At 47.0% G+C, this 15,735-nt stretch overlaps 1 protein-coding gene across 4 annotated transcripts in view; it reads right to left on the bottom strand.

Moving 5' to 3' along the window:
- The window catches only part of HIPK2 (homeodomain interacting protein kinase 2), a 164,566-nt gene that overhangs the window by 98,908 nt on the left and 49,923 nt on the right, over positions 1-15,735 (bottom strand). For all 4 annotated transcript variants that reach the window (XM_090287579.1, XM_090287578.1, XM_090287577.1 and 1 more), the window contains exon 2: positions 7,777-8,860. In XM_090287579.1, coding sequence (XP_090143705.1) covers positions 7,777-8,860 — 1,084 coding nt within the window. The remainder of the gene's footprint in view (positions 1-7,776; positions 8,861-15,735) is intronic.

The raw sequence follows: 15,735 nt of genomic DNA on the forward strand, positions 1-15,735 counted from the left end.
AAGTCAAAGTTACAGGGCTCATGTCTAGCATGCCCATGAAGTCTCGAAAACAGAAAAGCAGGTAAGAGGTCAGAGGCTCGCAGGATGGCACTGTGCTCGGCCCCTGCACCGTGCTGGGGAAGTCAATTCTAATCTTCTGTGTGGGGAGAATGGGATGTGACAGATGCTGGCTGACTTCTGAGAACTCATCTGTTAAATGCCAAGTCAGCGGTCTTCAGGATGTAAACTGAAGTCTTGCAGGTGGGAAGAGGGGCATGAACATTTTTGGTGAGATGTGTATGCTCCCATGAGGCCAATGTTGGGGGCCCATATGACCCAGGGTTCTGAGATGCCCAATGTCATGTGCCCAAGGTTTTGGTGAGCAGAGAAACGACTGTGTGTGATGACAGGAAACTGAATAGGCGAAGGTTTCTGATGTGTGACAATGCCAGCTGAGCTATAAACATATAAGGCCACTGGTATCATTCACTCATTCATTCATTCATCCATTCATTCACTCATTCATTCATTCAGCTGGTTAGTCATTCATTCACTCAGCTGGTAAGTCATTCATTTGGTTGGTTAGTCATTCATTCATCTATCCATTCACTTACTCATTCATTCATTCATCCATTCACTCATTCATCATTCAGCTGGTTAGTCATTCATTCACTCAGCTGGTTAGTCATTCATTCGGTTAGTCATTCATTCATCTATCCATTCACTTATTCACTCACTCACTCATTCATTCATCCACTCACTCATTCATTCAGCTGGTTAGTCATTCATTCACTCTGCTGGTTAGTCATTCATTCGGTTAGTCATTCATTCATCTATCCATTCACTTACTCACTCACTCATTCATTCAACTGGTTAGTCATTCATTCATTCAGCTGGTCATTCATTCATTCATTCCACAAAGGAGTCACAGGGAATGATATCTACAACACCTATTGAGCACAAACAGAAAACACAAAAGAGGAGTTTATCTCATTCTCCCTCCACTGTTTCGAAGAGACTCCTGTCTCAGGCCCTCCGGTACCCACTCTGCTCATATTCTCTCTCAGAGCCCAGCGTATGTCCCCGCTCTCGCTGGCAGGCTAGCCACATCAAAAAGGAGGGTGGGGTGCAGGTAAGACTCATTACTGTTAGCTTTTATGGCAGATCACCAACTGCCCCCAAACCAAAGTTCAACTCTGAATTCTGGGCCTATACTCCCTAAATTTGCCGAAGATGGCGATTCCCCTTTATTCTCTTCCCCTTTTTAAAAAAAAGATTTAATTTATTTTTAGAGAGGGGGGAAGGGAGGGAAAAAGAGAGGGAGAGAAACATCAATGTGAGAGAGAAACATTGATTGGTCGCCTCTTGCACGCCCCCAACCAGGGACCTGGCCTGTAACCCAGGCATGTGCCCTGACTGGGAATCAAACCTGCGACCTTTCGGTTTGCAGGACGATGACCAACCCACTGAGCCATGTTGGTCAGGGCTTATTCCTTTTGCATTTGCAGATGCCACACGTGGAATTGGTGAGGAGGACAAAGATGGATGCCCTGGGCCTGGTGCTGAATCTCACACCTTGGGGCTTCCTGGGATGCATGCCACTGCCTCTCAGATTCCAGGGTCTGTTCTGTGCACCACATTGCTCTGCTTCCGGCTCCACAGGTTGCCTGAGTCTGCTCCAGCCCACCCAGTTCTCACACCTGCTCGGCCCACATAACATGCTTGCTCGAGGGGCCCTCACCCTCGGGGAACCAGAGCCCCAGCTCCTGCCCTTCTGGCCCGATGCCCTTGGAGGCGAAATGGAGCAGGCCTTCATTCCTTTGTTCCTGCTTCCTGAGATCATCTCTCAAATAGACCACCTGCACCCAAGCCCTGTTTTAGTCCCTGTTTGGGGGACACCCAACCTCAGACCAATCACTTTCACAACGTCACCAGGTCATGGGCCCGAGGGAGAAGGGAAACTTCACCAGCTCAGCAAGGCTGTGGCTAGGAGCTCGTTCCTTCTTTTCTGGGAGCCTGGTGAGGGAGGGAGGGGTAAAGGATGGCCAAACAGGTTTGGACATGTAGTTGGCATGTGCCAGCTGTGATGCAGAGACCCACTGACATGGGAAGGCCAAGGGCAGGAGGGAGAACACTCAGGAATTAGAATATACAAGTGGCCCAAAGAGCCGGGGAGAATGGGCAAAGCGACTCAAGGGTGACACGCTTTGCCTTCTCAGTTTAACGAGAGATGTCTACACCAGAGGGACAAGGACAGCGGGGGCAGACACACCCAGCTGCAGCCTCCCCGGGGACCGCTCATTCCATTACAGCCTTGGGGGCAGAACTGCAGAGCAGAGTGCACTCCTACTCATTTCTTGAAACCTCAGCACAAAGCACAGTGTCTGGCCTATCTTCGGAATTCAAAAAATTACTCGTTCGATGCATAAATGAGGATTATAGCTCCAAACCCAGCGGTGGCCGCAGGGAGAGTTCAGTAGCCACTTCGCAGTGAGCGCCGCATCGATTGTGAATGATGCAGAAAGGAGTGGGCACCGACGTCTCCCCTGCTCTCCCCCCAGCGGCAGTCTTCCTCGGACCACCCACGTGCCAGTTCACTGACCCACGTGACCGCCCCTGTCATACCCACCAACTATTTTTGGTTCTTCACGGTCACCACCAATGGGGCATAGGGTGTCTGTCTGACCACAGGTAATGTAACGACGGACCCCACAGAGGGGCTGTCTGTCAACCACGCAGACGAAAGATCTACAGCGTGGAGCCAGGTTGTCACCAGTGGCCCCACGCCACCCACCTTGTTAGGACATTGATAATTCACCCCCCGGGGGCAATGGGCCCTGGACTCCAAGCCATTTGGAGAACTAGTTACCAAAGGATAAAATAATGATAATGATGATGATGATGATGATGATAAAGAGGGTAGAAGTAAACTCCTGGAGGTGATGGATCTAACTGAAGGCAGAGATTGTGGTGAAGGTTTCAGGGAATATATCCATCTCCAAATTCATCAGGTTGTTCACGTTGAGTATGTACAGCTTTCTGTATACCAATCATACCTCAACAGAGTACAAAAAAATACAAAAGAAACAAAATAAGAATTAGCTGCTTGTTTAAATGTATGCCACGTGGCCTGAACCCCAGAGAGCCTGTTCCTTAGGTTTGTTTTGTGACCCAGGATCCTCCATTTTTAACAAGAACCTGGGTGACTCTGAGACAGGAGGGCCCTTGGATCGCACTTTGAAAGCGACTGGTTTATGCCTTGGACCCGAGAGTGGTTTCTGCCCTGATGTCCCCGGCTTTGGGGACATGTAGTTGGCAGCCCTGCAGCAAGGCAGAAAATTGGGCCAAGTTTCTGGGGCATCAACACACTTTCGTACCTGGGCCCCTGGCCTCTGGGGACCAAGGGGTGGCTCATGTGACCTGTGAAGGTAAGAGGTATTTCAATGTCTTGGAAGGTGTGCGTGTGTGTCCTTGAATGTATATACGTGTGTTTGTTGTATGTGTCTGTGCACTTCCCTCCATGTGGTGAGAATCTATGCACATCAGCAACTGTCAGAGTGGCATGTTAGCTTCTGCCCCCAAGGTGCTCACAAGCACATCTATGCCTATGTATGTCACGTGTGGGCTTACACTGTGTTATCTAAGAGCGAGTGAGTGTGTATGAGTGTGTGTGTTGTGTGTGTGTAGGGGGGACATCGGAGCACCTGAGCAGAGACACACTCAAATACATACACAGCTTCCAACTTCAATTATTTCATAACAAAGAAAATCTTAATGCTTAATTACTTTGCTATACAGCTCAAGGTTGAAGAGACGAGTAAGGGAAAAGGGAAGACAACCTACCGCCAAGATAACTCATTGATTACTTGTCCTCAGGAAAGTGCTGCAGCCCTAAAAGCTTTCACGTATTTATAGCCGCCTCCCTGGGTGAATGAGATCGCTGATGGGTTGAATATGTTGCTTAATAGCCTCAGGTGTAAGCCAGCCACTTTTTCCATTGTTTGTATTGGTAATAGAAGACAAATTAATTTAAAAGGTTAACACCTGCAGTGCATTATCTCACTTGCAGCTCTTTTCAATCAAACCGAACTTCTGGTCAGCCGCCTTCCGTACGTTACAACCTGTACAAGCTTCATAAAGCTCTGCCCCTCTTCTGAAGTGACTTAGGATGACAGGTACACCTTCGAGACACTGCAGGTCTGGTTGCAGGCCCCTGCAATGAAGTGAGTGTAGCAATAATGAGAGTTGTAATCTTTTTGCTGGTGGCGGCTCTTGCCTTTATTTTGTAAAAACTGCAGCCTCTGTGCAGCAAATAAAGTGAAGCGCAATAAAACGAGGTCTGCCTGCAAGGCATTCTAGAACACGCCATGTTTCCTGTCGATGAGGAAGAGATCGCGGAGGGTTCCCAGTTTGGACTAATGAGGTCAAGGTCAACCGATGGGGAGAGAAAACTGTCCTCTGGCCACAGACTGAACTCTGGCCAGCTGCCTCGTAACACTGGCCCCGGTCATAATGGGATCCAGATGCAGGAGTGTGGATAGCTCACAGCTGACATTCTACCGGCAATGCCTCCGTGGGACACAGTTAGGGACAGAAGGGCCAGCATTGCAGCTAAAGTCTCTCGACTCTCTTTCCAGAGCCTCTTACTCAAGAGCTGTGGTGAGATTTGAAACCAGGCCCCGAAGAGACCAGAGCTTCAGAACTTTTGCCAATAAACAAGACAGCAAAACAAACAAACAAACAAACAAACAAACAAGTATTCCCTCTAAGCCAGTCCTGTAACCACAGTACCAGAAAGGTGAAAAGCACTGTTTACATTTATACTTGGGGTAGGGGTGGGGGATCCCCCGTTATGATCTAGGGCCACTTCCCTATATTCCGGAATAACTGCTATTTATTGTCTCTTAGCCTCTGGAAAACTCTGACTCCAAAAAACCTCCGCTGCCTTGCGGCATACCTCTTTAGGGGAAAGGCTAAGGGAGTAAACCCCGACAGAAAATCCGGAGCCGGAGTCCCTAAGGCGGTTTGACGTTGTAGTCAACACCGGCAACTCCTGCGGCGCACCTGAAGCCAAGCTGTATTGACTCCGTCTTTCCCTTGGACCCTTCAGCTGCGAAGAGAGGGGGGGTCTGCTGCATGGGCAACAGCAGACCCTCCATATCACCCTGCCCAGGCTCTGTAGCTTCAGCTTCACTGGAGAGGACACTCCAGCGTCATCGCAAGATGTCGATTCAACACGGGAGGAGACAGATACCGTGTCACTCCCGAGTCGGACTGCACAGCCATTCTCGGCGGTGCAGATAGACTCTTAAGAAGCTACACCATCGTCTCTCAAGACGGACGGCTGCCGACGAGCCTCTGGATTCTCCACAACTTTATTTTTTTCCATTCTCATTGAGGAACCTCATTAACACCCTTATCTTCATTAAATTACTCCTCGTTAAATGCAAGTGCCTCAAGCCTACATCAAAGTCCTGTGGTCAGGCCTCACTCACCAGCCCAGGCCTTCCGCTCCTTCCAGGTGTCACTCTTTCCCCATCTGCCCTTATTTCAATTTTCAGGCTACAGGTGCCCCCACCCCCACCTCTCCTTTCCTTTAAGATCGATCTCAATGCAACTTTTGTGCTATAGACTTTCCCTATTAACCCACCTTACAAAATCTTCCCTTAACTTGAACTTCTTTAACCGTTTTTTCTCCTCATTGGTTCCCTAGAGTCTCAATGAATATCTGCTGAATGGTCAAGCACCTGCAATATCAAAGCATGCGAGTGACACTCTAGGCAGTCTGTGTCTTTCAACCTTCTTGGAGAGACCGAATGCTCCTCAAGATTAGAGTTCATGCCTTATGCTGTACCCTTCCGTAGACCTACTGCCGGACACACAGTAGGTGTCCAATGGACATCTCCCAGAGGACGTCTGCTCACCTGAACGGAACTCAAATACATCTCCATCCCCACCTAAGACAGCCATGACATCAATGGGAAGACAGTCTCTGCTTCTCAAAGAATCACACAAGCCCTGGCTGGTGTGGCTCAGTGGGCTGAGTACCAGCCTGCAAACCAAAGGGTCGCCAGTTCGATTCCCAGTCAGGGCACGTGCCTGGGTTGCAGGCCAAGTCCCCAGTTGGGGGCGTGTAAGAGGCAACCACACACTGATGCTTCTCTGCCTTTCTCCCTCCCTTCACCTCTTTCTAAAAATGAATTAAAAAAAAAAAAAAAAAAGAAACAGACAAAAAGGTTAGATTATTAGGAAAAAGTAGATTACTGGCCATTTTTTAAATCTTAAATTTTGATGCCCATTTTTGGGGTCCTTGTAATGATCTTAACTATTTCGAATTAAGTCTAACAGACAAGAGTATCTCGAGTAGCTCAGAGCAGAAACAAAAAAGTATGCATTTTAACTGCTGACTATCTTTTGCAGCGGCATGTCTTTTTATTTTGCTTCCTTGAGTAGAACTAAATATTTGGTTTTGTTTTTTAGTTGGCTGGTCACACTGATAGTGGAGATGCCCCCGCATCAATGCACTGCCTGCTCCAAAAACATCATCGGCCTCAAGGCAGAATCACACAGGGAAATGGAGAGGTGACAGTGAACAGGATTACCTACCATTCCACCCGCGCAGTGCTTCTCACAGGGGGGCCCAAGTAAGAACACCTCACCTCCCATTCCACGCGTGGGGAGGGGCTGGTTGGGGGCTGTGGAGACTTCCTCAGGGGGCGCTCCCCTACCTGGTGCGGCAGGACCTCAGCAGAAATCTGCTTTTAACAAGCTCTCCAGGTGACCCTCATGCATAATAAAGCTTGAGAACCAGGGTGGTTTGACACTTAACTATGCAACTGACCTCCAGCTGGAAGGGAATACCCACGCACCAGACTTAAAAACTAAAAATGCAGCCTTTGTTTCCTGAAAGACTCATGCTCAGGCCAGCCTCACAGAATACCGACAGCAAGAGGCCCCCAACCTCAGCCAAGCCAATGCCTAACAGGCAGGGAAATGGTTCACACACATACACACCCCCACCCACCCACCTGTCCAGGTACCCCAGGCTGCGGACGGGGAGCATCTCTTTATATCACACTGTTCCCGTGTCACTAGGCAGGGATGAGACTCTTAAAACTGTTCCACTTAAAACAGGGTGGGGCACGTACATGTTCTCCGCTTTGAAAGTGAGAGGTCCCTGGGGGAAAGGCACCCAGCTCAGGTGCTGGGGGGCCCTGGGAGACCAAGCCCTGGGTCCGCTTGGATCCACAGCATAAGGGCCCCTCTACCCCAGGCAGCTCAAACACAGGCGCATTCTCTTAAGACGTAGCTGGAAACATCTTCCTTCTCAGATCAACAGTGGACGACCGAGGAGCTCCACCCCACCCAACCCCTCACCCCAGAAGGCAGTTGGGAAGATCGGCTTGATACGTGTGGCCTGCAGTTGGCTGTCCCACACAGCTAGGACGCACTAGAGTCTGCTGGAGACTGTCCTTAAACGGTCAGATGGCGCGAACTGCCCTGGGGCTCAGATGGGGGGCGGGGGGGGGGGGCGGTGCGGCACGGGAGCAGGATGCAGTATCATTCCAGGCAGAGAGGCCAGGCTGGCTTTCCCGTCAACAGTGCCCCCTTGAAGCCAGAGCTGGGCATGGGGGGGCAGGTGGGGAGGCATGAGGACCGGAAGGATGGACACTTGTACTTGAGCCAAAAGAACCATGAAGAAGAAAAGTTCTCACCCCACAGTGACTAATGATGGCACGTTTTCTGTGAGCGCCACTGGGCAGTCAGCGTGTCCTGCCTCGGTGCCAACGGTCTTACCTGTAATATCTGGACTGCAGGTAGGTGGAGCACACAGCCTTGGACACGTGACTGGCTGAGCCAAAGTCGATGACCTTCACTCGGTACGGTTGTCTCGATGGATCCACCAACATGATGTTTTCTGGTTTGAGGTCAGCGTGGATAAGACCCAGGCTCTTTAGCTTCATCAGGGCCGTGGCGACCTGCTGGAGGACGGGGCGAATGTACTTGAGGGGCAAGGGGCTGAACTTGTTCTGCTTCAGAAAGTCATAGAGGTTCTGCTCCAGCATCTCAAAGACCAAGCACGTGTGATTCTTGTGCTGGAAGCACTCGTAGGCCCGGACGAAGTTGTAGTCGTCCGCGCTCTCTGTGCTCAAGCGGGCCAGGATGCTGACTTCGATCTGACCTTGCCGGGCATACGACGGGTGGTTCTTCAGGATCTTGATGGCCACTATTTCGTTGGTGCCCCGTTTCCAGCACTTGACCACTTGCCCAAACGTCCCTCGGCCCAAGAACTCCAAAACTTCGTAAGTGTTGGTCATGGAGCACAGCACCTCATGCTGGACTAGCTGGTAATCGCCTTCGCTGTTGGAGCCACTGTTTTTGGACGTGGCAGTCGATGTGGTGGCAGTGGCTACAGTGGCCCCACTTGCATTATTCTGAATCATGGGTGGATGCTCTTCAATGATCTGCACGCTGCTTGTGTTCTCGATCTCCTCGCTCTTACGCTTGAGTCCACATTTTTGGTAGGTATCAAGAAGGCTCACAGTGCTTCGACGCATTAGGTTATGTGGTCCGCCGAGGACTTGCCCAGTGACAGCAGTGCTGCTTGCTGATGTGACAACTATGTGCCCGGTGCTTCCTGGGAAGATGATGGTCTGCTCGTAAGGTAGGCTTGGGTTTGGGATCGGCAAGGAGGTGCTGACGGTTGTGGTGGCTGGCTGCGAAGGTGGGACGTTCTTGCTCTGGCTGTACACTTTGCTGTGGGAGCCGTACCCAGTCATGTCCCAGTTGGAACTCGGCTCCACTTTCAATTTCTTCACACTACAGAAGGCACTTGATTGAAGGGTGTGAGGAGAGAAAACTTGCACATGTGAGGCCATACCTACAAGAAGAAGAAAGGGAGGAATAAATACTTCAGCAGATGCATTTCGGTTCTGACCAGAGGCTGGGGTCCTATAGAATATTTTTCTCCCACGTGAAGAAGGTTGGGAGAGTGAATCTATTCCACCCAGCAGCACATTCTGGTCACTCAGTTTGTGGGGCCAAAGTAGTTCGGTGTTCCACCTGTTACCACGAGGAGGGTAGGAGACTGGTAGAATAGTCAGGAATGTATTTAAGACTGAGATACAGAATTAGAATGTCAGGACTTTGTGCATTATTTATTTTTGTTATTAATATTGCTTGTGATAAAAACAAATTCTTCCTCCATTCCCACTGGGTTGCAATCCTACTGAAACTTAAGACTAGATCAGGTGGCCTGGTGAACGGTTACGTGATTGCTATGTATGTTGGTCTCCACGGTCAGATACTCCTTGTCACAGAACCTGACCATTTGGTTCAGTCGTTTGAAGTAACATCTTGCCACCTAGGTCCCATCATGGAGCCACTCGTGATCTGCTAGCTTCTGGGTGACCCATAATTACCCCTGGGGTCTTATTCTTAAATGACTCTGAAATGAATTCTGTAGGGGTCTGAAGTTTTCATTTCGATGGTCTAAAACTTTATATCAGCCTTGTGGAGGAAGTGGGTAGTATAATTCATGGGTTTTATTCACTAACTTTTTCTGCTAAATGCATATATCAATAAATTACTTCATCTAGAAAGTATTATTTGACACCAACATCTCAGCCACAATTTAGATAACCACAGGAATCTGTAAGAGCCTATCTCTGGAATAGCTGTGCAATTTATAATTATGGTGATACTAGGGGAAAAAAATCATAGGAGAAATAGGACAATGAGGAAGAGTACGTTCTTAAAGGTGACAGTAGAAACAAACACTGCCCATCTTCTAAGCTGCAGTTCATAACCATCTCTTACACGGGTACGAGGGAAGTGGGGTTTCTTTGAAGCACCGTCCTCATGTCTGTGTCTCTCCGATGCCCTCACATCACCCAGGGTGGTATTTAACATTTTCCATCTCACCCTGTCGCCCATCGCGCTAGTCCTCTCTCTCAGCAGGCCACCCACCTTCCTGCCACTTTGTCCAGAAGCCTAGATCAGCAGCCTTGCTTTGCACCTTTATTCTCTTCATTTCCAAACATTCCTGAACCTCCGTCACCCTCCATCCTCCCCTTCTCTCGGGTCTCGGCAGAAGAAGGGTCTCTTCTTTCCAGCACTAAGTCTCCCGATTCGGATGATTCGCCCTTTCCATTTTCTCTTGAACCCTATTCCCTGCACTGTTCTCTCTTTCTCTTACCACTTTTGATTTCTTTCTGTTAACTGGATCCAAGTCCTTGGTAGGTATTTAATAAAGGGATGGGGGACTCAAATGCTGGAAACAGTTTAGTATCAGGTAGTAGCTAATAAGCTTAGTAATCGATGCATGTAAAAAGCTAGTGTTTCAGGAACTGCAGGCGTGACCCACCCAGGACACCAGAGGCAGTCCCACCTCTGTGTCTCAGGAGGACCGCAAGCAATTCAGGACGGTATCTGAGCCATTGGACTCCAGGGCGCAGATGGAAGAACGCTGCAGCCTTCATCTAATTAACTCTTCCCCTGAATTCCAAACCCCTTGCCTACACTTTTCTTCTTATAAAAAGGTCCCATTTACGACAGAATTTAAGGCGGTCGGTTAGGGAACAAACCTGCCATCTTCACATACCGCCAACCATCTGGATAAAGCGCCCATGAAGATCCAACCGCTGCTCCTGCTTATTGGGTCTGGTAGGTGACAGGCAGCGCCGACACTGGCTTTTCTGGTTTCAAAAGTTTTGCCAAATGGACCAACGACTTAATCTTTGCCTCCTGTCCATGTGTAGGTCACATACACATTCCTGACTTGGAAGGCCACATTGTCCCCTTTTACTTCTTTCCCTCTCTCTTGTAATCAATGGTTTATGCTCCCCATTCTTCAAGGCTCACTCCTTAATCCATCTCTCCCCCCACCCCACCCCCACACACTATGAAACTATTCTTAAAGGGGAACAACTTCCTAATTGCCAAACCCAGTGGCCTCTGTTCAGCCCTCGGTCTTTGTCCTACATCTTTCTCCTCTGTGATCTCTCTGCAACACCTGATCCTGCTGACCACAGCTTCCTTTTTGATGCTCTTATCTGGGTCTCCGTGAATCTGTACCCTCCTTCCCAGTGCCTGACAGAGGCCAACTGTGGCTGGATGCTTTCTCTTCTTCTTCCTCCCTTAAAATGGTGGCATTGCCAACATTTGGACTCTTCCTTTGTCAGGAAGATATCATCCATTCAAACAGGTTAAACTGTCATCTCTGTGTCGGTGACTCCATCATGCTTGTCACGGGCTAGGCTCTCCCTGGTACCTTACAGTAACACATGTCTGCCTCTTGCTGCATCAGAGACTATCATCCAAAGCTCAACTCATTATCTTTCCCTAAAAAGGTAGCCATCTCACCCTCTAGCCTAACATTCCCACTTCTGTTCATAAAATATTCTTCTAGTCACTTGGTTCCAAAATGATGCATTTACCTTTGATGAAGAAGGGCTTAAGTCTTCTTACTCTCTCCTTCAGAAATGTCTCTTGTAGCCATCCCTTTATTTCTGTTCTTGCTGCCACTTCCATAGTTAAAGCATTTACCACCTTCTAGTTGGACCAAAGCAAATACAGACATCTGGTCTACCTGAGCCCTCTTTCTTCCTCTCATTTGCTCATATTCAGCCACCAGATTAACTTTCCCAGAATATTTCTAAGCATGTCATTCCTCTGTTTAAAAAGTTTTGATGACTTCTTAGTGTCCAGAAGATAAACTGGAGGTTTAACTCAATCCCATCATGTTTTCATTTCAACTACCTTGTTGGCATCCTTTCCAAGTATTCACCTTCCTCAACCCTCAACTTTAATTAAGCTGTTCTACTGTTTCTAGAATGTCTCTTCAACTTCCTGCTCCATACTCTTACACCATTCCTCCATCTGGCCTGCCTGCATCATTTCTCTCAGCTTATCCAAAGACAAGACAGTTCGGATCGCCCCCCTTCCCAGACCTCTCCAACCCACAGTATCACTCCCAACTCTGTTCCTATGGCACTTGCCATATGTTCCACCCATTCGGTCACAAAGTGCATTTCTGCCTTGGAAAATCTCTCGTCTTGTTGAACTGAACCACTTCTCATTTGTGCTGTGCAACTTTTTACACATTTAGGTCATGTTTTCATAACCAGGCTCTATTCTGGGGGCAAGAACTATAGTTTAAACCTCCTATTTCTTTGTGTTAATGGAATCAAATACCCTAACTGGCCTGGCCTCCAAGAGAGCCCACTTCTCTGGCTATCGTCACAGGCTTGTTAACCTGGACTCACACTGCAAAGTAAAAAAAAACCTGCCAATACTTTTTCACGCTCACCAAGACTTCTTTTAAAAACCAAGGCAGAGGCCGGGTGGCTCCTATCCTGGGGTGAGTATTCAGGTTCTGTCTGTACTGCAGCTTGGACATGCTCTGACTTCCCAACACCTGCTTTGAGTCCGATCCCCTAGATCTGACAGAGACTTCCTCTTTTGTTTGGCTCCTGAAGTCCAATCTGTGTGCTATGACTACACTCTCTATGCGTCCTTCTGCTGACAAGACTACTTTGGTTTGCTTTTTCAGAATCTGTACTTGACCTGTTTCTCCACACAGCTCTTTTCGTTCAAGTCAACCTCCCCCTAACTCTATAACTACACAGAAAATGGTTCTTCTCTCTTTATTTGATTAAATATCCATATGGCTCTAGATGTTGTATACAATATAGGAATGACCAATCCCTTGGCTTTTAGTAACTTATCCACTGAAGAGGCAAAGCAAGTAAGTGTTTTCTTTATCCTTGGTAACTTGGATTGCCCCTTGTTTCCTGACCCTCGAGTATTTTGGTGGGGGAGGTGTTGGTCAGAGCTGGCGGCAGAAGAAACATGCTGATGTTACATAAAAGGAGGTGAGGCTCCACTTCCCTGCTTCAAAAAGATTCTGGTGGGAAGGCCAGGGTGTTGAGGTGGAATTTTACAGAAGGGAAAAAGGTGGCTTCTGACTTATTGGGATGACAGCCAAGGGTCATAAAATTATGGAAATCGTCATTGGCCGCCTCTGGTGACAGATGCCTGGGATCAGAGCGGAGACCTGCGTGACTATAAATGCCCTTCACCATACCGGTTGCCTCAGCCTCTGGCATGGGCTGTGGTCACTGCTGCTCCTTTTAGAAGGTCAACAGCTACCATTCCAAGTACTAGATGCAATTCCGATAGAGCCTTTTTGTCTCCCAGCTTTATTGAGTCATAATTGACATGTGACATTGTGTAAGGTTAAGGTGTACAATGTGCTGATTTGTACATACATCTATAAACATATATTGTGAAGTTATGGCCACAATAAGGTTAGTTAATACATCCATTACCTCACATAATTATCTTTTTTTTTTTTTGGTGGCGAGAACATTTAAGATCCACTCCCTTAGCTAGCCACTTTCAAGTATTAGGACAATATTGTTAACTATCATCACCATGCTGTATATTAAATCCCAGAACTTACTTCTCTAATAACTGGAAGTTTGGTAATGCAGCCTAATTGCCATGATTCTGTAGCAGAGGCCATTTTGATCTGGGAAGCAAATTATTTTTAGTAGTACTTTAAAACCTCTAAAATATCTCCTAAGTAATAAAACACTGCTGGTGGCTGTATAGCTTATTCTTAAAATAATCTTAAGGCAACAGCCAGACTAATGTCCACATATTTTTCCGGACCCCCACCCCCCACCCCCAATCAGTTTAGCTCTGGGTGAGTCAAACCCACGCCTTTTATATTCCATTATTCAGACCCCTTTGGCTGGGGACCAGAAGGGGAGCACCTTCATGGTTTCTGCTCGCATTTCTGTCTGTGTTGACCTTTTTGTCTTCACGGCCTGCCCCCCTCCTTATTTTCTTTTCAGAAGAGGCAGGGGCTTGATGCCCATTTTCAGCTCGGTCCTATGGCAAAATCTCAAATGCTCTGTAGGTCAGCTCTGCCCTTCCTGTTGGGCTCTTGGAGGGCAGTGGACTTTGCTCCTCTTCGCTGGAAGACTGAGAGGCTATTACAATCCAATGGTGAGGGTGGGTTTTGAGCCCACGGGAAGCAAGCAGTGTGAGGGACCCCGGGGAATCACTGCAGGATATACCTGCGATAATCACAGCTCCAGGAGTCAGGAGACCCAGACTGGGCCACAAAAGCTTAAGTAACCTCCCAAGGTAACACCTGACAAGAGGTCCCCATCTTCACTCAGCAAGGTACCACCATCTAGAACTAAAGCCTCTAAAAGGCTGCATATTATCTTGCCACTCATGTTTGAAGCAGGTCAAAATCATAATGGTATACACTGGGCCTTACATGCTTTTTACCGTTACCAATACAAGTTTATGCGGATGTTATAAAAATGATCAGCAAAAAGCATTTAAAAGGAAATTTATTAAAATTGAAGACAATTTATACAACTGTATGGGATATATTCCTCCTTGTGCTTAGCAAATGAAAAACAGCTCCTATAAAACTGACATTAAAATTTATCCTTTAGGTAGCAGAATTAAAGCCCGTTATTTATAAGAAGTCATTTCTTGCTTATTACAACAAAGATGATAGGCTGTCTCTTTTGTGCCCCAAACAAATCCAGGTTCCCCAGCTACTTAGGGTGCATTTCAATAGCCTGTATGCTAAAAGCAATGAGGCAATTGATCTTCTTTTGGCTACTTTATTCAAATGCCCCTTTTGCATTTTTTTAAAACATGCATGTATCTCTGCATTTCCAAGTACTATTTTTAAAATATTTGCCTTCTAGACTTTATCACAGATGCCATTTATGTCCATAAAGTGCTATCACACTTGGGTTCAAACCCAGTTCCTCAGGATTCTTGTGATTCCCCGGATTTTAAAATCTTGAGCATCTAGTCTGTAACAGGCCTGGATGTTTTACGGATGGGCTGAGCACACGTCTGACTTTGTCTGAGACGGTCTGGAATCACCCTGGTTCTGCCAATTCAATTAGTCGGGGCACCTTCTCCACTTTCCTTCGCACAAGGGTCCTAGGAAGTCAGGTGATGGGTTTACACTCCTATAAGTGAAAAAAACAGATCCCGACACACAAGTTCAAACCTGGGTCATCCTAGGTTTGCCTCTTTGTCTTAATGGTTTAATGAGAAATTCTTTTCTAGGGCTGAGAATAATTTCTCCCCCTTAAAAAAAAATAGCTAAAAAAAACTTCACATTTTTGCTGAAGTCTTAACTCACATTTAAAAAAAAAAAGTCATTTATTAAAGGATTGGCTCATTCAGTTCTTTTTGTCCCCATGTACTTGCTTCGTTTCTTCATAATTTTTTATTTCACAACTAGATGAACTGAAAAGTTACTTCACATCTGAGGACATTTCCTTTGCATTTCGCCACCCTAAAGTTATCTGCTGGAAGATCAGGCTCTGGCGAAACTACAGGGATGAGTGAGGGTTCAACTGTTAAAAAAAAAAAAAATTGAATTCAATTCAATTTCCCTGAATTCTATCAAAGCTTGAGAGAAGGAATTTTTTTTTACCTCAGTATATAGGGTTTAATTTTGGTTTGGCAGGGTGAAATAGATTACCACTCAGAATCCAGTTACATTATTAAAGGGAACACAATTGTGAACACCTTGGTTTAAGAGGTACCAACTTTCCTACTTCCTAAAATCCTTTGGACACACACTTCTGCTGAATAATGAGTATCTGATAGAAGCTACAGATCTTTTTTTTTTTTAATTCTTATAATCAAGAACTCAAAAGGAAGAATTAATTTCCATACCTAATAAAATGCCACATCTGTTTT

This window comes from Furipterus horrens, unplaced genomic scaffold (assembly GCF_987537825.1).
Source record: "Furipterus horrens unplaced genomic scaffold, mFurHor1.1.pri manual_scaffold_9, whole genome shotgun sequence".
Taxonomy (NCBI): Eukaryota; Metazoa; Chordata; class Mammalia; order Chiroptera; family Furipteridae; genus Furipterus; species Furipterus horrens.